Source organism: Antechinus flavipes, chromosome 6, assembly GCF_016432865.1.
Source record: "Antechinus flavipes isolate AdamAnt ecotype Samford, QLD, Australia chromosome 6, AdamAnt_v2, whole genome shotgun sequence".
NCBI lineage: Eukaryota > Metazoa > Chordata > Mammalia > Dasyuromorphia > Dasyuridae > Antechinus > Antechinus flavipes.
In genome coordinates this window covers 193,718,130-193,742,821 of record NC_067403.1, presented here as the reverse complement: position 1 = coordinate 193,742,821, position 24,692 = coordinate 193,718,130, and the positions used below count along the sequence as shown (strand labels likewise).

General features: G+C 34.8%; 1 protein-coding gene across 1 annotated transcript in view; it reads left to right on the top strand.

Moving 5' to 3' along the window:
• Window positions 1–21,034, top strand: part of GRK4 (G protein-coupled receptor kinase 4) — a 136,545-nt gene extending 115,511 nt beyond the window's left edge. The window contains exons 14-16 of the mRNA XM_051966494.1: window positions 8,103–8,240; window positions 10,698–10,826; window positions 12,379–21,034. Of these exons, the coding sequence (XP_051822454.1) occupies window positions 8,103–8,240; window positions 10,698–10,826; window positions 12,379–12,432 (321 nt within the window). The 3' untranslated portion in view covers window positions 12,433–21,034. The remainder of the gene's footprint in view (window positions 1–8,102; window positions 8,241–10,697; window positions 10,827–12,378) is intronic.
• The last annotated feature ends 3,658 nt before the right edge of the window (window positions 21,035–24,692 follow it).

Genomic DNA, 24,692 nt, shown 5'->3' with positions numbered 1-24,692 from the left:
ACTTTTACCAGTCTCCCCCAACAAGGTTACTAATCTCTCTTATATTCTTAGGCAGCACATAAAAGCAGAAAGATCCAGATTGCATTGATTGTCTCACCCATTTTATTTGCAGCATGATACACTCTCTTCTCCCTTCCTACCCTAACAAAGAAGGAAGCAGGATAGGCCAGTAGTGAGCATCCCCTGAGTTCTGGTTTTCTCCCCACTTACAACAGCAGCCAAGGATCAGAAGTTCCATTTATCCTTAACCATAATCATTCCTTCTTTCTGCATTTTGTGCTAGATTGTCTTCCAGCTTCAATTTTTCACAAGTCCCAAAGCCATGTTCAAAAAGTATCACCAAACTGATGAGCTCCCGCTTCTCTGGGAGCAATTTGTTTTGGAAGCAGAAAAATCAGAAGAAGTAGGTTATAACTCTATGATAAAGCAGTGTAATTCTGAGACATCTGATTACTTGAATAGGTTGTAGTGGATCAGTTTTGTTGTTGCTGATTTTTTTTTTTCTATTAACAAAAAATCTTGCCCTCTCATTTCCCTCCCCACATTGAGAGAACAAACAAAAAAAGCCCTCTTAGAAACTTGTATAGTCAAGAGTTCCTTCATTGCCTACATCCCCCAAAAATGTCTGAGTCCATCACATCTCTATTAGAGATGAGTTTTATCTTTCATCATGAGTTCTCTAAAATTGTGATTGGTCATTATGTTGAGCAAAGTTGGTAAGTCTTTCAGAGTTGTCTTTACATTAATGTTAATTGACTTTTTTAAGTGTTTGATGGGTTTTTTGTATTATAAATATTTTCAGATTATTCCTAATTCATGAGAAGTCTCTTGTAATAAAGTAAAACTAATAATACAGTGACCTTTACTATAAGTGTTTCTTCTCGTTCTGCTCATTCTTCTTGGCATTATTTCATATATCTTTCCAGGTTTCTCTGTATTTTTGTACATAGGGATGCTAATCCTCTTTCTTTGATCTCTTTAGAATCTAGAGCTAGTAGTAATATTGTTGAGTCAAAGAGTTTGCACATTTGCTTTCTAGTTCGCCTACTATATTTTTGTTAGTGTCCCTGAGGAAAGTAGCACTTTGACTATGTGCTGTAAACTACTTGGTGCATGAAGCATATTAAAGGACAGGACAGTGAAGCCTTTGTCACAAGAGCAGTGACAGTTTTATCCTTGACAGCACCTTCTGAACCTTTCCTTGTTCTTTCAGACTTGCCTGTGATAGAAGTAGCAAGATCCTTACAATTTACTTGAATGTATAAGTCTAATCAGTCCTTTGAAACCATTCAGCCTAGGAACCAGGTGGATGAAGTCCATCAAAATGTGTTCCCATCATCACCTTTGTGAAATTTGTTCTTGTACATTCTCCCTGTTGTCACATGACCCATGAGTGTGGCCAGTATGGTCTAGCCACAGCCTTCCCTTCATAAGTAGTGGAATTAGATGCGTTCTCACTCCATGACCTTCTTGGCTACCATTACTGTTGATTGACTCCATCTTGGAGCTAGCTCCTCACCAGGAGAAGAAAAGCAGAGTGAAATGAGTGCCTCACCCCAGAGCCCATGCAGAATGAATGGCCTCCTTTACTATCTGGCCTCTCCAGTACCTAATAGCCTATTGACTTTGCCAAGCCTGATACCATAAGGAGACTATTCTAATCAGTCCCTACATTTCCTGTTCTGTAGCTATCAAACTCTTCCTTGCTCCCCTAATCCCATGATACATTTGCCATCTGCCGTGCACTTCTCTCTTCTCCTACTTCTGTTTCGTTACTCATCAGTTTCCTTTGCCTATTAACTAGGAACCAGAAGGTCCCTTTTTTCCATTTTTTTTTCCCCACTACACTTTCTTGATTTCATTTACTTCTAGGGATACAATTATTTATGCAATTGATTCCAAAACCATCATGGTTTGGTCTCTCTGCTTTTCATTCTCTCTCAATTCAGGCTCAGTCATTGCTAACTGCAAACACATGTAGATCTCCCCCATCCTTTCAAAAATATATATACCCTTTTATTTACATATATATATATATATATATATATATATATATCCATATAATTAGCATATTATAGTAATAATTACACTAGATTTGGAATCAGAACCTGGGATCATATTCTGATAATGCCATTTATAAAATGAGGAAACTTAAGACCATTGAGGTTCCTTTCCAGCACTAAATCAGTAATCTGTGAAGAAAGAGAATAACTGATCATCATGTTCTAGCTTCTCAGGAAAGACAGTCTGATTTAATGGATATGACAGTACACCTGGAAATAAGACCTCAGTTTGAATCCTGATTCAAGTCCATACTAGTTTGGTTTACCTTATGCAAACCATTTAACTGCCTCCGTTTCATTATCTGTAAAAAAGGGATAATTAAATTGGAAATTGAGGAGATGCCCATCAACTGAGGAATGGCTCAATAAATTGCTTAAATGGCTAAATAAATTTGTTATGGAATATTATTGTTCTATGGGAAATGATGAGCAGGATGCTCTCAGAGCAAAAGAAAAACAAAACCTGGAAAGTCTTCAATGAAATCAAGCAAAATGAAATGTATATAAAGTAACAGCAATGTTCTGGGATGAGCAGCTGTAATAGACTTTGCTATTCTCAGTAATACAATCATTCATAACTATTCTGAAGGACTTAGACGATGAAAAATCCTAACCATACCCAGAGAAGAAACTGATTGTTTTTGAATACAGATTGAAGCTTTCTCTCTCTTTCTCTGTCTCTGTCTTTCTCTCTCTTTTTAACTTAATTTTTTTGAGGGTTTTTATTTTCTTTAGGGTGGATCATCTATGTTAATATCTTGCATAACTTCACATGTGGTTTCTTCATTGTGGAGGGGGATAGGGGAAAAAACCTAGAACTCAAAATTTTAAACTTCTCATCTTCTACTTCTCATTGTTTGGCTTAGATCACCACTTCTCAACTGACACTCTTTTCCCCAAGATTACTAATGATTTTTTAGTTGCCAAGTCCAGTAGCCTTGTCTCAGCCCTTATTCTTCTTTGCAGCCTTATGTTCTCACCTACCTGCAATACTGGGTGGAGTTTTCTTTTGATTTGTCTCCTACTTCACTACCTCTTCTCAATTTTCCTTTCCTGGATGATCTCTGCCCTGTATGTCCTCTTCCAGGGCTCCCTGGGTCTCTCTTCTCATGCTCAGCGATTTTATTAATATCCATGGGTTCAAATTTGTGAAACAAAAGCACTATTTTATAACTCAAATGATTAAGGACTGAAAAATCTGACAGTGGCATTTTTCTTAAAAGTTGCATTAATTCCATATTGCCTCTAAGGTAAAATACAAACTCCTCTGCTGGACATGGAGAGGCTTCACAGTGTAGACCCAGATTTATTCCATGCTGCTACTCCAGCCATGTTCTTGTTTGCTTTGCCTGTGCACAGCGCTCCATCCTCTCTCTCTTTGAGTCACTGCCCAGGCTTTTCCCTTCTCCCCTTCATATTTCCCCCTCTTAGAAACACTCCCTTCCTGGCAGCTCAGTATATGCCACTGCCTGCCCAAGGAAGTGCACTTACCCAATCTGTGAGCAGCTCCTACACCCCACCAAAAATGGCTGTTTATTTGGTATTTGTTTTGAATTTACTTATCTGTGTATGTGCTTTTTTCCCCTAGTAAAATATAATCTTTATGGACAGAAATGATTTCCTTTTTACCTTTGTATTCTTAGCACATAGTACAATATCTGGTACATCATATGTATTTAGTCAAAACTTGTTACTGTTAAAGTTGATAGCCTTTCTTTTGATGGTTTCATTTATCTTTATAACAATAACTCCCAATCCAGATATCAAATCCTAATCTGAATTCTAGCCCTTCATTATCAAAAGTGGAACATTTCCTACCCAAAATATCTTCCTCCATAAACCTGTCCTTCCTCCACACTTTACTATTTCTATTGTGGAGGACAAGGAGGACAAGCTAAAGTGCTTCCCTCTTTTTAGACATCTGTGTTCATAACCTTAAGGTTAGCCTTGATCTTCCACCTGAAAAACAAGAAGAGCAAATAGTGTATTTCAAATACAGGGGGATAGCTTGTGAAAATGTACTTAAGGAAAAAGATGGTCAGTGAGGTTGGAGAACAATTAGTAGTCCTGTGGGCTAGAACCTAATGAAGGAAGGACCTAAGATTGGAAAGGCTGACTTAAGTTTAGAATTTATCCTAAAGGAAATAGAAAATTACTGAAGACTTGAGGAAGGGAATAACATGGTGCAAGATGAACTTGGAAGCTGTATAGAGCATAGAATTAGAATAGAGTGTACTTGGAAACAAAGAGATATTGGTATGTATAGGAGATCATATATAATTATATGTGTACTTGGAAAGAATGGAGTAGGTGTGAAGGAAGAGTATGAAGGTAGATTAAGATTTGGCAACTGACTGCATTTTGGGATAAGGGTGGTGGAAGAATATCTTCCCTTGAGAATCACCAAAAAATCTCTCCCCTCAAAGGGCTTTTATTTGGGGGGGGGGGGGGAGCGCGCAGCGGGAAACAACATGTATGCTAATCAGCACAAGAATTTGTGCTGAGAAAGGGGTGTGGATCAGGATATGCTCGGCAAAGAAGGGGATACTTAAACCAAGCTTGGAAGAGAGGTTGCGGACTCTGTGAGGTGGAGGTGAGAAGAAGATATATTGCAGACAAAGAGCAGCCTGTCCTAAGGCACAGTTGGGGAAGACTGAACCACATGTCCATTTGGCTAGAAAGTGAAATGTGGGGAAGAATAGCGTGCAGTAAGCCTGGGAAGAGAAGGTGGAGCCAGATTGAGAACAGCTTTAAATTCCAAATAGAAGAGTTTATGTTTTATCCCAGGGGTCATAGGCAGCTTCCTATGTAAGGGAGGGACATGGTTGGACCCAGTTTTAGGAATGTCAGCTGGCAGCTGTGAGGAGGATTGTTTAGAAATGAAGAGAGATTGGGAATAGGAGATCAGTTTAGGAGGCTCCTTCAATGGTCTAGGGCAGGGGTCCTCAAACTAAGGCCCACGGGCCAGATGTAGCAGGTGAGGACGTTTATCTCCCTCACCCAGGGCTATGAAGTTTCTTTATTTAAAGGCCCACAAAACAAAGTTTTTGTTTTTACTATAGTCCGGCCCTCCAACAGTCTGAGGGACAGTGAATTGGCCCCCTATTTAAAAAGTTTGAGGACCCCTGGTCTAGGGGAAAGGTGATGAGCGCCTGGATTAGTGTTGTGACTGGGAATTACTGATGAGACTGAAGGTGACACATTGGTGAAGCAAAAGAAAGAGTTAAGAGTGACCTCGAGGCTCCAAAATGAAGTGACAACCTATTTAGCCTTGAGAAGAGAAATTTAAAATAGAGATTGAGATATCCAGAAGTGAAATGGACTCCTCAAATGTGCTGTATGCAGAAGCTTGGGTGGGGAGCTATTTTAATGGGGTTTAGGTCCTACTAGATTATGTTGAGATCTCTTTGAGCTCTTGAACTCAGTGACTTTGTGGAAAAACTGTTACCCTCAACAGAAATAGTGAAGTTAGGAATGAGAAAGGTTGTTTAAGCACTGTGTTGAGTCTTCTTTTGGATACATTGAATTTCTGATAGAGCTTGACACTAGACATATAAACACATCTTTGAATCACACAAACCACCTTTTCCATGTCTTGTCTTACAATTGTCTTGTAAGTTTAAAGTAAGCCTAAAAGACAAGGACAAATTCACCTCTATCTTTGCATCCAAAGTGTGCTTTATTTATGCTGAAAGCTTTCTCTTAGGGATCATGAATTTTCTTTTAGCATACCACTTTATTATTTTTAATTATATTTAAATTTTATTTGATTTTAAAAATCATAGTTGAACTGGTATCTGAATTCGTGCCCTGTTTTGTAGATATAAGCGGTATATTTCTATCATGGAGGATATCTGTTTTAATGACTCGGGTATTTTTTTATTTTGATTCCTGGGTTCATTTTCCAAGCCACTTACTCCCAGAAACATAGATAAAGTAATGCAGTGTCCTTTCCCCCAGTTTGAGTCTCAGTTTATTTATAAACTGAGAGAAGTAGATCAGATCTTGTAAGAGCCTTCCAATTTCATTCAATTCAGCAAACAGAATAATGCAGTAGATAGTGCTGAACAGATTCAGAAAGAGCAGAGTTCAAATCCAAACTGACAATAATAGCTTTGTGACCCTAGGCAAGGGACTTGACTTCTGTTAATTCGGTTTCCTTACTAGTAAAATGGGATTAATAATAATAGTGCCTTCTTCGATTTGTTATATGCGTATAAGGACTTTGTTCTTCTCAGCAATACAAAGATTTAAGACAAATTTAAAAGAGTCATGGGGGAAATGTTATCCACATCCAAAAGTACTTAGTACAGTGCCTGGAACATATAATAGGAACTTTGTTCAGGTTTATTTCTTTTCCTTTCTTTCCTTTCCCTACACATGAAAGGCACTATATCAGTTGCTGGGAATATAATGATAAATGTAATACAAAAACTTATCTCATGCACTTTTAGTTTAATGTAACAAAGAAAGGTATGCAAATAATTGTCATAAGGGAGAATAAAATAAGTGTAAAAGAAAGATAAAGTGAGGAAGTTTGAAGAGAAAGATCACTATGACCTGGTGGAGGCTGGAAATACTTCCTGGAGTAGTTAGAATCTAAGCTGGATCCAGGAAGGATAGTAGCAGATAGATGGGTTAGAGGGTTACATTGTAAAAAGGTACAGAAAGGAAAGAATGAGATTATTGGATGAATAATAACAAAGACTATGGGGACTGAGTGCGGATCACAGCATAGTATTTTCACTTTTTGTTGTTATTTGTGTTTTCTTATTTTTTTTTTCCCTTTTGGATCTGATTTTTCTTGTGTAGCAGGATAATTGTGGAAATACATATGGAAGAATTGCACATGTTTAACATATATTGGATTACTTGTTATCTGGAGAAAGGAGTAGAGGGAAGGGATGGAGAAAAAAATTAGAACACAAAGTTTTGCATGGGTAAATCTATCTGTGTGTATATTTTGAAAATAAAAAGCTTTATTAAAAAGAAAAAATGAAATATAGTATATCATATTTTAGCCCTTCTGTAGTTATAGGAAAGAATGGAAGCAGGAGTGAGCATCTTTCTCCCTAACATTGGACATTACACCTTCTGCTGAGTACAGTCCTACTAACTGTGAGAGCTGTCCAAAAGTATAATGGGCTATATAGGCAGGTGGTAATTTCCTTAAAAGTGGAGCTAAATAATTATCAAATAGGGATATTGCAGACGGAGTTAATTTTACAGTTAGATTTTGGAAATATTATTTAATGATTCTATACCCTACCCATCCAATGCAGATTTCAGAAAAACCTGGAAAAATTTACATGAATTAATGCTGACAGAAGTGAGCAAAACATCGTAACAGTAATAGCAATATTGTGCAGATGATCAACTTTGATAGACTTTGTTCTTCTCAGCAATATAAAGATCTAAGACAATTTTAAAAGAGTCATGGTGGGAAAGTGTTATCCACATCCAAAGAAAGAGCTATGGAGTCTGAATGTAGATTAAAGCATACTATTTAACTTTTTTAGTTGTTTTTTTTTCTTTTTCTCTTTTGTTCTGCATCTTTCACAACATGACTAATGTGAAAAGATGTTTAATGTATTACCTATATTGCTTGCCATTTGGGGGATGGATAAGGGGAGCAAGGGAGAAAAAATTGGAAACCAAAATCTTATAAAAGTAAATGTCAAAAACTAATGAATTTTTAAAAAATCATTAAGTACCTTTTGGGAGAAAAAAAAATGTTAAGAATCTGATGATGTCAGAGGCCATGCCCCACAAGAGGTTGATATGTGATGGCAAGTATGTAGGAGATTAGATCCAGGGTCTTTAAAATTAGAAATGAGAAATTTCTAACTAGAGAATTTATTTCTTTGTACCATTTAGAGATCATTATAGAAGCGTATTAGGTGAATTGTGTAAAAATTTTGTCCCAGTTTTAAAGAAAAATTTTTAAAATACATGTGTATTTTGTATTCATATATTTTAACTCAAGGTAAGCAAGCAATTGTACAGAGATTAAAAACTTTCTTCTCTTTCTATACATAGCCACGTGCAGTGTATTGTAAGGACGTTTTGGATATTGAGCAGTTCTCGACAGTAAAAGGAGTGAACCTGGATACTACAGATGATGATTTCTATTCCAAATTTGTTACAGGTTGTGTCTCCATCCCCTGGCAAAATGAGGTACTGTACCCTTAATTTAGGTCAAAGAAATGACTATAAATGAAAGCAAAATGTCAATTTAACTTGAAATTTTATTTACCCAGCTAATATCACTAAAAGGGTAGGGGCAAGGAGGTATACCAAATCTATAACCACAAAAGTACTGCAGTTAGCAATTGACTAGAAACATGAAAGCTTCATTTACTCTAGTTTGTATAAGTTGGAGCAGATGGTGGCCATCTGTTTGCTTAGCTCAGGATGTTGGAGAATTGCCCACAGAACCTGTAGCCTCTCTAAGGCTTATTTCTGCAGTGAAAACCAGGAATCCATGTTACATCATAGTCTTCTTTGGGAATATTTGTATTTTCTATTTGAAAGTGCACCATTATTGAGAGAGAGAAAATTTTATATCTAGGTAAATAATTTAGTGCATTTGTGAGGAGATGGTATTTGAAGAACCTAGAAGCAATTCAATTCAACAAATAATTATTAAGGATATGCTATATGCAAAGAATTATGCCAAGTGCTAGTAGGGAAATATAAGCATTAAAATAGCAGCTGTGCTTTGGGAGGCAGCAGGGGTTTAAATATGGCTCAGTGTGACTTTGGATAAGTCACTTAATTTCCCTTACCTTAGTTCTTATATCTATAAAAGGAGGAGGATAAACGAGGTGAGACTAAATCCCTTCAGGCTTCATATCTCTAGTTCTGTGTTAGGATAATAGGGACTGGACACAGTATTTGTTTGATGAAGTCTATGACCCTGTGATTCTCATGAAGCTTTTGGTCAATTAAAAGGGGAGTGCTTACATAATTACTGTAATATAAAATAGAATGGAATCTAAATATACAAGATAGGTACTCTTAAGTCAGAAAGAGAGGTAGCCTTTGTTGTCTTTAAGGGTAGGGTAAGAGTTCAACCAGCTGGCACAATGAAGAAAGAGAGTATTTCAGGAATAGGGACTTGGTATGAACATAGATCTCAAATTGTGAAGGGACAAAAAGAAATCTGTTTTGACTAGAGCAAATAACAACAACCTTCTTTCAGGAAGCACAGGTTCTGAGCTTCAACAACTTTAAAATGCACCATGACTTTTGGAATGCCTTTTTTTTCCTCCGTTGTTGTGAGAGGAATTTTTAAACCAATCTATTCTGAGCTAGTTTATAATAGCTATATATTTTTGTTGTATGGTTTACATAAGTACATTAATACAACAGAGTAAGCATACATGGCATAATGAATAGAGAACTTGTCTTGGGTCTGGAAGATTTGGGTTTAAGTCTTGCTTCTGAGGGGTACTATTGTTAGAGTACATGGAAAAAATCTGGGCAGGTCATGTCATCTCTTGGTGCCCCAGCTTCTCACTGGGATTATGCATTGCAAAGCAGTTGAAGATCTATACTGGTAGAGTGATTCTCCTCACCAGGAGGTTTGATTTCCTCCTGCCTCCACCCCCCCAAAAAAAAAAGTCTAGAAAGACAAAATGATTTATTTCTGGAAGGATCTATGTTAGGAAAAACATATGGGGTGTTAGGAACAAATGATGATAAGAGCTTTAAGAATTGCCATCGACTTCTTTCATTAACACATCTTAATGGTATTTATCACTAATTAATTATAATTAAGGAAGGAAGAGAGAGTTTGTCCCCAAGAGCAATAGTTTCAAACTCAAATAGAAACCAGGATCACCATCCACAATAAAGATCCCTTCAGGCAGCATATTGAGTTAGTTTTAAAGTATAATGTTATCTGTGTTTTTTTTTAAATTGTATTTGTATTTTATTTTATTGGATTTGATTTCCCAATTGCATTTTAATACAATTCAGCTGTACTTGAAAGTTGTCTGCATGTTTGCATGTCAGCCTGAAAAAAGGAGGGAAATCATAGCAAGAAAACATCATGGAAATTACATAGAAACAACTCAAAACAGGGAGGCTGAAGCAGGCATTCTGATTTGATTGTGATTGTGAGGAGTGTTTTGTGATTGATGTTAAAATATAAATTGGATTATTCCACTAAGTTTTGTGTGGAGAGAAGGCAGGGTCTTCATTTCTGAAGGCATTTGAAGATTTACTAGATTTAGATTGTTCAGCACTTAGATTCATATTTATTTGATCGTTTTGGATAACAGAACCATAGATTATAGACCTTTTGGTTGAATGTAACTAGCGAAGAAGAGTATTAATAGATATAACTGGAAAGTTTTGCGAGTATTAATTGAAGGAATGACCTAATTACATCTGTGCCTAAAATTAATTAAGTAGTGAAACAAGGGACAGATTAGGACAAAGAAGAGTTAAGCAGCAATGATGATGGTTCAAGTGGAGAGTAACAAAAGCCTCCCTGAAGGCAGCCACTGTTCAGTTGAGTATCAGATTTCATTCAGCTGCTTAGGAATGGATTTATGCATACATAATTAATTTTTACTTCAGGGTTTATCAAGATTATTTTTTCTGTTACCTATCTTTTGTATGCAGATGATTGAAACGGAATGTTTTAAAGACATCAACACATTTGAAAATGATAAACTGACATCAGATCTAGATGTTAACAAGCATACTCCAAGACCAAAGAGAGGCTTCTTCCATAGACTCTTCAGAAGAGGGGTAAAAATCTACTGGGGATTTTTCTGTGTTGTGTTAAAAGCAAAAATGAATCTTACTAAAGATTTGGAGATAATAGTTACTTCTCTTTCAGTTTTTTTTTTTTTCAATGCAGCTTGTATAATAAAATCTCTCAAAAGTTCACTCCAAACATCATTTTAATAAATATCACTATGCCCAGTTGAAGGCTGTGGTTACAGTTTGTATAAAGACCATGTTATAATTAAAGGTTGCATAATAGGTAAGGGTTACTGACATCCTATTTAAAATGTTCTTTTCCTATAGGAAAACTAAAACAGAAATCATTAATTATAAAATTATTTTTTAAAATAAGTTGTGTTTTTAATTGCTCATTTTTGTAATACCTATAAATTATATAACATTTAAAATCGCTCAAGGCTATATTATTGGACCTTGTAAGCCACTTCTATAAGACAGATTTTTTGAAAAAAAGAAGTTGATTATTGTTATGTGTAAGACGGAATTTCTGTTGTTTTATTGAATTTAGAAATCATAATTCCCAAGTGCAAGTTTTTCTCTTTGAATCATTATAAAATATTTTAATAACTTTGGATTCATTATTTCATCACTGTAGAATCTTTATCCACATTGTGATTATTAAGCATGCCCTTAAATAGCCCCAAAATCCACCTAATCTGTTGGAGGCCTTTTCCTAGTCCTAATTATGTATTATGGGTCCCAGTGTAAAACTGACAGCTCATTTTAGTAACTTGTTTTACCTAAATTTGGCTCACAAACTTCATTGTAGAAACTCTGATCAATACAAAGATAGAAACCAGAGTCCTGGATCCTAACAATTTTTGTGAACTTTGTTTTCTCATGATTAAAATTACTTCGTGCTTGGATACCAAATCACATTTACCAGGAGAAATTATCATTTATAATCTACTTTTTGTTCTGTTTGTTCTGAAAAAGAAGTACTTTTCAAAGTTTAAATCAGACTTTTAATAAGTGTAGTATTTCCATATTTCATACATGAAGAATTGAATGTTCAAAAAAAAAAGTTACTATTGTAAAAAAAAAAAAATCTATACCAACTTGTAATTATTACGTATTGATTTTAACCAGTCAAATGTGTGGGTTTGACTAACCTAAAAAAGCAAAATGGAATTAAAAAACATGTAAGAAAGCTGAACCTTTTCTGTTATGAATAGCTTGTTTTATATACCTAATCATTGTGAAAATGATGAACTAGTTCAAGTAAACTAAGAGAAAGTGATTGAGTTTTTTCATCTTAAAATTGTTAAAATGAAAATTGTCTCAACCTGAAGCCATATTGGAAAATTGTTCAATGTGCCTTAGAAATTAAGTTCTAGATTGTTGGAATAGAAACATTAATTAATGTACATGTTTAACATATATTAAATTACTTGCTGTCCAGGGGAGTAGATGGGGGAAAAGGAGGGAGAAAAAAATTTTGAACACAAGGTTTTGTAAGGATGAATGTTGAAAACTGTATATATGTTTTGAAAATTAAAAAGTTTTTTTTAAAAAGAAATATTAATTAAAATAGCTGATGTGCTTTCTTTTGCAGGTCTGTTTTAAATCTGGTTACAGTGATGATGAAGAGGAACCAACGAGACTTTAAACCACTGTATCATAGCCAAAAAACCAAATGCAAAGAATGAGTAAATTCTGAATATTTTATTGTATCTATGAACTGTAATAAAAAAATTTATTATAAATTTTTAAAAATACTATGTGAGTTTACAGATTTTGTACATTTTTACTTAAATTATGTTGATGTATATTTTCACTAAAACTTTATTGAAGAAAAAGCCATAAAAATACCATTTTGATGTAATGCATTCATTGCTATCCAGTATATATATACTAGATTTAGCCATGTCTGAACACATGTGAAATGTGATTATGTTAATTGAAAAGGCTTAGGAAATACAAATCTGTTATTTCTTGTGAATCAATTTAAATCACGTTATTATTTATGATTGCTTAGGATTTTTATTGAACTTATGGCATTACCTTCGTAGATTTATACTGATTTCAAAGATAGGGGGAAAAGATTCACTATCCCTCTTCTCAGGGTGTGTTCAAAAATTTTTTTTAAAAATCACTTTATAATAATAAGATTAATTAATGTTGTACAGTATCTTTTTATATTAATGTAGCATAATTCTTTCAGAAGTATGTTTTTATTCTTCACTGTGTTCTTGTGAATTCAATTTACATCTGCCCAGATAGGTATGGTATCTATATTACTTTTCTTATACCAATATTTTTTAACCATCATAATGTTGATATTTATGTGACTGGTTATGGCTTTCTTCTAGACTATATTTATCTACTTATTGAAAGATAATGTGGTTTCCTGTGACTCTGGAGTCACAGCCTCGGTAGTCAGTAAGAGAATGCTAACCAAGTCCTGAACTATTCAAAAATGTATAGCATTATGGGTACTTTAATCCTTCTGTATGTTTAAGGTCTCAAAACCAGATGCAACTGGTTACAAAGTTCTTAATAGTGTAAAAACTTGCTCTTATGTTTCATAAGTAAAAAACCAAGTGACAGGGGAGAGAGTCCCAAAACAGTGATGCTGAAAAAGTATGTTTAAACAGCCTGTATGGGAATAAAATCTATCACTGTAAAGGTAAAATAAATATCATATAAAGGTGCTCTACCTTGCTACAGCATTCACTTTACTAATAAGAAACTCAGCTTTTCATAAATTAATACCACAAAAAGATACAATACTCAAATTAATGATATAATTAGAATAAAATTTGAAAGACTATTGTGCTAGGACTTCTATAAGAATTTTTTAACATTTTTTTTCTCAATTACCTGTAAAAACAATTGACATTCATTTTTTAAAATTTGAGTTTTAAATGTTCTCTCCCCATCTTTTCTCTGTTCTTTCAATGAGAAGGCAGGCACTTTAATATAAATGATACATTTGCAGTCATGCAAACTCATATATCTGTATTAGTCATGTTGTGAAAGAAAATACACACTCTCCCCCTCAAAAAAGAAAAAAAGTTTTTTTAAATCATGATTCATTCTGCACTCAGATGTTAGCATTTCTCTAGAGGTAGATAGCATTTTTCATCATAAATTCTTTTACAGTTAGTTTGGATCATTTATTTCTGAGAATAGCTGTCATTCACAGTGGATCATAGTACAATATTGCTGTTACTGTGTAAACTGTTCTTTTTCTGCTCATTTCACTTTGTCTCAATTCATGTAAGTCTTTCCTGATTTTTCTGAGAGCATCCTGCTTGTCATTTCTTAGAGCATAATAGTATCCCATCACAATTATGTACAACAACTTGTTCAGCCATTACCCAGTTGATGGGCCTTTCTTCAGTTTCCAGTTCTATGCCATCATAAAAAAAGCACTGCTTTAAATATTTTATACAAATAAGTCATTTTCCCTTTTGTTTATTTATTTCATTAGAATACAGACCTCACTGTGATATTGCTGGCTCAAAGGGAATCCCTTGGGCACAGTTCCAAATTGCTCTCCGAAGTGGTTAAATCAGTTCCCAGCTCAGCCAACAGTGCATTAGTATCTCAATTTTCTCACATTCCCTTCCAACATTTTTCATTTTCATTTTCTGTCATACTATCCAATCTTATAGGTATGTTTTAATTTGATTTAATTTGTCATTTTCTAATCAAGTGTTTTGTAGCTTTTTTTTTTTTAATATGATTATAAATAGCTTTTATTACTTCATCTGAAAACTGCCTGTTCATATTCTTTGACCATTTATCTATTGGGGAATGATTTGTATTCTTATAAATCTGACTCAGTTTTCTATATATTTGAAAAATGAGGCCTTTATTAGAGAAAATTGCCATAATTTTTTCCCCCACAATTGTGATTACCATGTATTTCCCTCCATCTTTTTCTCTCCTGTTTATCCTGCTCTTTTTTCACTCTGTTCATCCTTTGATTCTTTCTGCCGCTTCCCGCAGTCCTTTTTATAACTCCCTACTCCTTTTCATTCTTTTCCCTTGTTGCTTCCCTATGGGGTAAGGTAGATTTCTATACTTGACTGAGTAGAAGCAGCTAAATCTTGTTAATCCTGATCATGGCAACACAATATTTGAATTGTTTTTTTTTTTTCTGGCTGTTTTTGCATTATTTGAAAAGCTTGGACTCTGGAATCTGACTATAATATTCCTGAGAATTTTCATTTTGGAATCTCTTTTAAGAGGTGGATTTGTTTGAGTTCTCTTTTACTCTATGCATCTAAATTTTCCTTGATAATTTCTTGAAATATGATTGATTCTTTTTTTGATTATGATTTTCACAGAGTCCAATAATTCTCAAATGAACTCACCTCAGTCTAATTTCCAGGTCAGAGATGTTTCTTCTTTTTTTTTTTTTTTTTTTCATTCTTATTTTGTCTTATTGTATGTCTGAAGGAGTTATTAATTTCCACTTGCCCAATTCTGATTTTTAATGAATGATTTTCTTCAGCAAGCTTTTCCATTTGGCCAATTCTACTTTTTTAAGGAATTATTTTCTTCACTGAAATTTTGTGCATCTTTTTTCTACATGGCCAATTCTGCTTTCTAAGGATTTTGTCAGTGGATTTTTGTACCTCTTTTGACATTTAGTCTATTCTGGTTTTAAGGTGTTATTTTGTCTATTATATGTGTATATGTATGTATATATGCCTCCTTTACTAAAATCTTTGCGTGATTTTTTTACATCAATTATATTTCTTTTCCCAATTTTTCCTCTGCTTATCTTAATTGATTTTAAAAATCCTTTTTGTCCTAACAATTCTTTTTTTGGACATGAAACCATTGGACATTTTTCTCTGAGGCTTTGTATGTAGCAGTTTTGATTCTTTTGTCTTCTTCTGAGATTGTTTTGGTCTTCCCTGTCACCACAGTATTTTTCTATGATAATTTTTTGGTTTTTGTCATTTGCTCATTTTTCCAACCTATTCTTTGATTTTTAACTTTATGTTAAAATTGGGCTCTGTTCCTAGGGTTTTAGAGACACTATTCCAAGCTTCAGATTTCTTTATGCAGATATTTTCAGAGATAGTTATGTGGGTCTGTAAGTTTTTGGTTCTTCCAAGGTGATATGATCTAAGGAGTTATTGTTTTTGTTTTTGTTTTTTTTAACTGTCCTTCTTGTCCTACTCTGGTTTGTGAGTGACCACAAGCACTTTTTTCCACCTGGAACTGTAACGAGGGTCTTGTTTCCCTACAATTCTAGCATGATAGTGCTCCCGCTCACTTCCAAAACTGCAACTCATATCCACATATAGATAACGCAACAGAGTCCTTCACCTAGTATCAGCAGAGGGGACCCCTGTAATTTTCTTCTGACCAATGTTCAGTCCTTTTTCTGTCTGGGAGCTGAAAACTTCAGAAGCTACTACTGCTTTTGTAGATTCTGCTATTCTAGAATTCATTTTGAGGTGTCACTTTAAGGTTTTTTGAAGGGGAGTTGGAAGAGCCCAGATGAGTCCCTGCTTTTTCTTTGCCTTCTGTCATATAATATTCAGTTTTTTGAAAAGGATTAAAAAATATCCTAGTTTACACTTAATGAAACATGGCTCCCTGCCACAATAATCCCAACAAGCCAGTCCACCTCCACACCAGCAGTAGGTAACTCACTGCTTTCAAAGATAACTTGTTATTCTTTGCAAAGTTCTAATTATGAAAATTTTTACACTAAGTAAAATCTATCTCCCCATTACTTCAGCCATGGGTCATGATTGTTTTTTCCATAATCAAAGAAAACAAGTTGAATCCTTCTAAGCTCCATTAGAACCCAAAGAATAGTAATTTGGTTTCCTAATCAAATTCTTTTCATCCTGGCTCCTCATATTTTTACTTTATCTGACTAAAACTTTTCCCAGCCTAAGATCTATTGCAATGGATACATTCTACCTAACCCAGCTCTATCAGGCAGATATACTCTTTTTTATTTAGTTCATTTCAACAAATGTTAGGGGCCTACATAATAGAAGCTACTGTCTTGTCCCCATCTCTGTTGTCCCTTGAATGTACTGGAAGCCTTTCTACTATTTGCTATGGGACAAGCAGGTTTTATGGCTATAGCAGATTCTCAGATTTTTCAAAATAGTCATTGATCTATCAATGGGGTACTCCTTCCATTGATAAGGACTGCCTTCTCCCTCTCTTTTCCTCACCCTTTCCCTTTTATGCTGGCCCATAAGTAGCAGTGACTCGAAAAATTGCATACCAAATCATCTGATGATGACCCTCTCCACTTAATTTTGAGTTACATTGGTCTTTAACATTGCAGCCATAACAGAAGCAGCTACACCCAAAGAAAGAACACTGGGAAACGAATGTGAACTATCTGCATTTTTGTTTTTCTTCCCGGGTTATTTTTACCTTCTGAATCCAATTCTCCCTGTGCAACAAGAGAATTGTTCAGTTCTGCAAACATATATTGTATCTAGGATATACTGCAACATATCTAACATATATAGGATTGTTTGCCATCTAGGGGAGGGGACGGAGGGAGGGAGGGGAAAAATTGGAACAGAAGCGAATGCAAGGGATAATGTAAAAAAATTACCCTGGCATGGATTCTGTCAATATAAAGTTATTATAAAATTAAATTAAATTAAAAAAAAAAAAACATTGCAGCCATAGACCCTACTAGAAACTTTCTCAGTTGAGCAAAAGGGCTGGCTAGAGTTTATACTTTGCTGATATAATTTTCAAGAACCCAGTCACCCCTACAGGACAATGAGGTATCAATGGAGAGTTCCTAAACGCTACTGTCTAATATCCAGAATTTCTGAATTTTTATATTTTTGGACCAAAAATGAAGTCAGATTGAAATTTTAGGAGGAGCAGCTACCAGGCACTTTCAACTCTGGGCCCATTGATCAAGAAGAGGTAGATTTTTTTTAGTGCCTTTCTCTAGCAAAAAAAAAAAAAAAAAAAGAATATTGTGTCTTTCAGGTGACCTAATTTCATATATGAAAAAGCAGAATAATTTAGCTTGTGATGTGTGATCCGTAGATGATTATTTTTATGGGAGAGAAATGAATAAGCCCTGATGTAGTCAGGAGAATTTACAGGAGTACTTTGTTTTTAAATCTCTCCACATTCTGGGCTTCTTAAGGATGAGTAATTCACTAAGCAAGCAGCTCTTATTGCTCTATTTTAAAATCAAGTTGATTTTGAATTGTGCTTCTAGAAATAAAACATGCGTCATTGCTTTAGTAGAAATAGATTCTCCACAAATGTTCACTGAATTCTCGAAACTTGGAGGCCAGGCCCAGGTTTGGGAGGATTGTACTTTAAAAGGAACAAGAAATGAGATCTCGAATTTGATGACTATCTAAATTTTGAAAAAGCTTAATTTTAGGCCAGGGTAAGCAATTTGTGCTTATAGATGCCAATTATGCACAGCACTTTTTTTTTGGTGATTTGCAATGTGAAAAATTAGAACCCTGGATTTGGGGTCATCAAACCTGCAGCCAAAACTTGACTTTATTTACCATAATTGGGGCAGATTACTTCACATATATTTCCTAAACCAAAGTCAAAGTTGGTCCAACAGTGGGCCCAATTGGTCGTAACATTTGTTTTAAGACCAGATTTGCCCATATGTGTGTATTTTAATATTATGCTTTCTAAAGCAGGTACTGCCTCATGTCTCTATTCAGAAAATGTTCTCACCATATAACTACTGCAGTCATGAAACTCCTACTTTAGCACCTAAGTTCTTCTAATTGTATCTAAAATGGCTCCAGCCTTCTTTCACTCTAAAAAAACCTAGTCCATCTTCTCTTATCTATGGATATCCTCTGGATCAGGGATCATGGCCAAGGGGATTTAATCCTTTCAACTCTGGAATTCCTATCCTGGAGCTTGTAATGCCCTGAGTGATTTTTATGGATCACTATAAACTGCCTTGCTTCAGTCTTGTTTGTTTTTGTTTTTAGTTTTGGAATCATAATCAAATCCTCTGCTCTGACTATCCTGATGCCTTGGCTTCCTTTACTTCGCAACTAAAATCTAGGGAGCCTTCCCCAGCCCTTCTTAATTTCAGTACTTTCCCTCTTAATTATTTCCAATTTATCTTGTTTATAGCTTACTTTGTATGTTTTTGCATATTGTTTCTCCTGTTGATTGTGAGTTCCTTAAGAAGCAGAGATTGTCTTTTTGCCTTTTTTTGTATCTCCTATTTTCAACACAGTGCCTAGCACATTGTCAGGACTTAATAAATGTTTATTGATTTGATTGATTTCTCCCCTGTGATGCTTCAAATCCTGTCAGCTTGCCTGAGGGAAGTAGGCCTGAGATAAGTACTTAAAATTCAGTTGTTCTTGAAGGTGCTCCAGTCCCTTCTCTTGATAAATCTGGATATTGATAACCAAATATTTTTGTCTTTTCTTTTCCAAACTGTTACCTTTCAAGCAAATGGACTTTGTCCTAAAAGTCAATAAGCATTTATTACTATGTGCCAGACTAATTGTACTCATAACCATTCTTTCCATAAATAGCATCTTTTGCTTCCCTGGGATCCTTCAAGGGCACCAGATCTTGAAGGTTCAAATTCAGTGTTCTTGATGTCGTGCTCATAGAACAGGTCCATCAAGTCCTTTTCCCTCATGTCCATGTTCTCCACTAGATGCCCTGCTATAATTATTACTGTCTTTCTTCTGCCCATCCCCACATGCCAGACATCATCCCTGACATCTCAACCTCCATTATCCCAGCTCAATTAGCATTTATTAAACACTATGTTCTGAGCTCTATACTATACCTGAGGATAGGAAATTTATATGACAGGTCTTGGATCTCTTGAAGTTTGATTTAATAAGATAAAACAATAGGGCTAATTCTAGTATGCAAGATTTATATGTATTAAAGAAGTGCAAAATAAATTATTATATGTAACTATCAGCTGCTTTGAGTGTGAAAAGCAATTTAACCAAATATTTTTGTCTTTTCTTTTCCAAACTGTTACCTTTCAAGCAAATGGACTTTGTCCTAAAAGTCAATAAGCATTTATTACTATGTGCCAGACTAAAATTACTATGTCTGTAAAACCATCTCTCCTTTCATAATCTTTCACCAAGAACTGCAGCTCTGGGCTTACATGACTTGGTTTCAGTCTTTGGATTGTCTCATTATCAATCTCTGGTATAGACCTCCAGACTGAAAGTGCAGTCTTAATTGGTTCCTTTTTCGTCCCTACTTGTTCTGGGCTACACATTATAGTTCTTTCTCTTGACTGTTCCTTGTGACTCCCATGTTATTCCCCTCCTTAGAGAGTAAGCTGTTTTTTATCTTTCTTTGCCCAGGACATTTTGGACACTTAATAAATATTTGTCAACTTCTCCTGCTGCTGAGTCCAGGAATTCCTCCAGAACATACCCATTGTGCTTGAAAACCAGTCCTCCCGATTTCTACATTAATTCTCAAGAAACCATGATCCTGTGGAGTTAACTTACTTTTCACTCCTTAACTCCTTTTAGTTCTCATATTCATTCAATTGCCAAGTCCAGTTGAGTTGGCCTCCCCAGTATCTTTCATCTGTTCTTTCACTTTAATTGTGAATTGATTAAAATTCCCTAGTATATAGTATATATTGCTTGAAGTGAAAAGTTGAGGACAGTGAAGTCCTCCCTTGAAATTCGATTTTTTCCCATATCAAAAAACCAAAACAAAACTCTCCTTTCCAATCTACATTTCTCGTTGCACTGAGTAAAACTGCAGACCCATCTAATGCTATGCCTATGGGGCATATTATGATTGAATTATTTCTGAGTTAAGCAATGGCTAAAATGACACAGTGTGTTTGGCATAGAAATAGATAAAACTAATTTCTTTAGTAAGATATATCTCCCCATTCCAGTCCCTGATGGTCATCTTTTAGGTAACTCAGCAAAACAATTCAGGGAAATAGTGAATTTGACTTCAGAAGAAAAGAGCTGACATTTTCTGATTAAATAGATCTTGATATAAAATTGTGTTTTATTCTCAAGGTAACAAAAGAACAACAACTTAGGAAAGCAGCAAAAAATGGACCCTGGACTATTTTAGAATTGGATACTTCACAAATGAAATGCAGTTACTCATTTAAATGTTATTACAATTTGTGTGTATTTTAATGGAAGACTTATTTAACAAGTCACTTAGTGCAATACACCTAAATGGAAATTGTTACTATAAAAAACCTAAATCATAAAAGATCCTTATTGTAGCTCAAAGTTGTCTCCAGTAACTTTATTAAAAAAAAAAAAAAAAAAAAGCTGAAATGTGTGTGCCTTACAAAGTGGTAAACAAAATAAACTAGGGGGAGGAAAATGACAAATGTTTCACTTTTGAATGACAGACATAGCTCCTAGTTTGTTCTATAGAAAACACATCTCCCAACATATATTTCAATAGTCCACGTAACGTGGTACATAAGGGCATTTAACATAGAAAATGCTTAAACTAAATATGGTTTCTGCTTACATATGCTCTGACAACTACCTTGAGAAAAACTAAAACTTTAATAGTTGTAATCTTTATTCAGTTTGGTTGTTAAATCTCAGATGAGTGTGTTTCTGTTATTCAAAAATACTGGACGTTGAACTTTTAAAAACAATTTGGATTCTTCTTACAGTAAGCATAAATCACAAGCTTGTATTACAAAACCATTAAACTTTGTTTTTGTGTGTTTTTTAAAGTTGACCGAGAGTCAGCCAGTTATCCAGATTGTGTTCTTCATCCACCACTCATACTGCATATACGTGCCAGACATAGATGCCCATACTACTATAGAGGCTGTTGTTTAGTGCTCCTTGGCTCCCCTATGTGCCCATGCTGTTCTGACCACCATATCCTCCTCCGTAAATCCCACTCGGCCTTTGGCAAGCCCGATTACCCTGGCTGGACTAGTTTGGCAAGCCCATGCCCCCCATTGTTTGGCTGCCATAAGTACCAACCACTTGCTCTTGCTGTAGAATTAAAAATGAGTTCCACATATCTGTTGTTATACATTGTTTGTCTTTTGACATAGCTGCCATAGTTCTATGTCTTAAGTAGACAGAAACCAAATTGAAAGGGGATTCCTTGGATAGAGGTTTGGAAACTGTCAGGTCTGCTCCCATATAGGTGGGGGATAAGGGAAAATAAGTCAAGATCTTGGGGAGAGCATCATGGAGCAATAGCCAAAATTACGAGATATTTTAAAGTATACTTCTATATAAATGTGCCCACTTTTTCCTACTGGGGGAAAAAACCTCAAAGCCAGTAGAAGGTAAACTAACAGCAAGTTTGCTGCAATTTACTCTAAATACAAGACAGTTTAATATTGTATGTGCAAACAAGGTCAGGTCTGAGCAATATGTGCCAACATTGATGGAACATGCCCTTGTTGGTGTATATTGCGACAAAAATGAGTCAGATTCTTTTCATGCTGCTTCCTGTATTTGATTATAAGGCATATAACCTCAAAATTAATCTTTTTGAGTAAATAAAAAGTCCTATAATATCCATAACATTTCTCAATATCCTTTGGTTCAGTAAACACAATAGCTAGTTTGCCCCAAAAAAATTACATCTTTAAAAAAAAACTTAAATACTTAATATGAGTTGTAAATAATTGCTTGAAATTTGAAAATATTCAAATGTCTTAATTTTTACTTTAACTCTATTAAATAATATTCCTGTTATATTTAAGTATGCAAACATTTTGAAGAGAAAATCTACTTTAACTGCTAAAACAAAAGAAACAAATACAAAGCAAAAGCCTAAGCCTCCAAAAAAAATAATAATAATAATATATTTGTTTGCTGAGGCATTTTTTTTTGATAGAAAGGAAAGACTACTTTGTTTATTTTGTGTAAATGCTTTAGCTGTAGATGTCATGACATCTAATAAATTGAAATCTCTTGAAGATTTACATACTGAAAATGTTGGCAAAATATTTGTTTTTAAAAAGCAAAAACCAAAAAAAATAAATCAGCTGTGTTTGACCCTCCACCTCACCCCATTGCAGAGATAGGAAGTCCATGAGCATAAAACATTACATATATTTTCAGACATTTTAAAAAAAATCTTTTTTGCCAATTTTAAAATTTTTCCTCTTTTTTCTTTAATGATGTTATATGTGATGGTTCTCTGGGAAGAGCAAAGATGGAGAAATAAGAGAAGTTCTGATGATATAAAAAAGCAATAAAAATTTATTTTTAAAAGATATATGTAAAATTTTTTCAGACTGTGATGTTAAAAAGATTGCTTACATCATAAAGTTGCTTAATTGTTCAAAAGGAAATGCCTCATTTGATAAAAATTTTTGCTAAATTTATTTAAAACATTTTTGACTTGTCCCATTTGCAGGCAATACAGTGAGAAGGAAAATTAGTTATTCATGTTTGTGATCATTTGGGAAACATCTTTCTATTTAATATTGCAAATGAATAAAACAATGTCAAAATTTCAAAAAGCAGTACACAGACTGACAGCTTGAAGGGATCTTAGTGTAACTTCCTTACTTTACAAGTGAGGAAACTGAGGCAGAGATTAAGTGACTTGCCCTGAATCACAGGATTTGAATTAAGATCTTCCATACTCCTAGCCTAATATTTTATCCACTGCATCCCCTATCTCCCTCTCCTTTTCAAAAAAAAAAATTAGTTTTGTTTTTCAAAATACATACAAATATAGTTTTCAGCATTCACCCTTGGAAAACCTTGTGTTACAAAATTTTTTCTCTTTCTCTCCCCCACCCTCTCTCCCCTACAGCAAGTAATCCAATATAGGTTAAATATATGCAATTCTTCTATATTTCTACATTTATCTTGCTGCACAAGAAAAATCAGATCAAAAAGGAAAGAAAGTGAGAAAGAAAAAAAGCCCACAAGCAAACAACAACAAAAAAAGGTGAAAATCCTCTGTTGTGATCCACATTCAGTTCCCACAGTCTGCTCTCTGGGTGCAGAAGGCTCTCTCCATCACTAGTCAATTGGAACTAGCCTGAATCACTTTATTGTTAAAAAAAGCCACATCCATCAGAGTTGATAATTGTATAATCTTCTAGCTGTGTACAGTGATCTCCTGGTTCTACTCACCTCACTCAGCATCAGTCCATGTAAGTCTCTGCAGGCCTCTCTGAAATCATCTTGTTGGTCATTTCTTACAGAACAATAATATTCCATAACATTCATATACCATAATTTATTCAGCCATTCTCCAATTGATGGGCATCCACTCAGTTTCCAGTTCCTTGCTCCTACAAAAAGGGCTGCTACAAACATTTCTGCACAGGTGGGTCTCTTTCCCTCCTTTAAGATCTCTTTGGGGTATAAGCCCAGTAGAAACACTGCTGGATCATAGGGTATTCACAGTTTGATAGCCCTTTGGGCATAGTTCCAAACTGCTCTTCAGTATGGTTGGATCAGCTCACAAATCCACTAACAATGCATTAGTGTCCCAGTTTTCCCACATCCCCGCCAACATTCCATATTATCTTTCCTGTCATCTTAGCCAATCTGACAGGTGAGTAGTGGTAATACAGAGTTACCTTAACTTGCATTTCTCTAATCAACAAGATTGTGTGATAATCAAGTGTGATACGTGTGACTCTTTTCAACAATAGGGTGATTCAAGCCAATTACTTGTGATGGAACTGCATGCTGAGAGAGGACCATAGGACTGAATATGGATCACAACATAGGATTTTCACCTTTTTTTGTTGTTTGCTTGCTTTTTTTTTCTCATTTTTTCCCCTGTTTTGATCTGATTTTTCTTTTGCAGCATGATGATTTAGAGCATTTTTTCATGACTAGATATTTGCCTTTCTTAATTATAGATGTACAAAAATCATAGAAATTGCTTGGCGATTTGTGTTTGAAAACCTATTGATGTCACTGTACCATC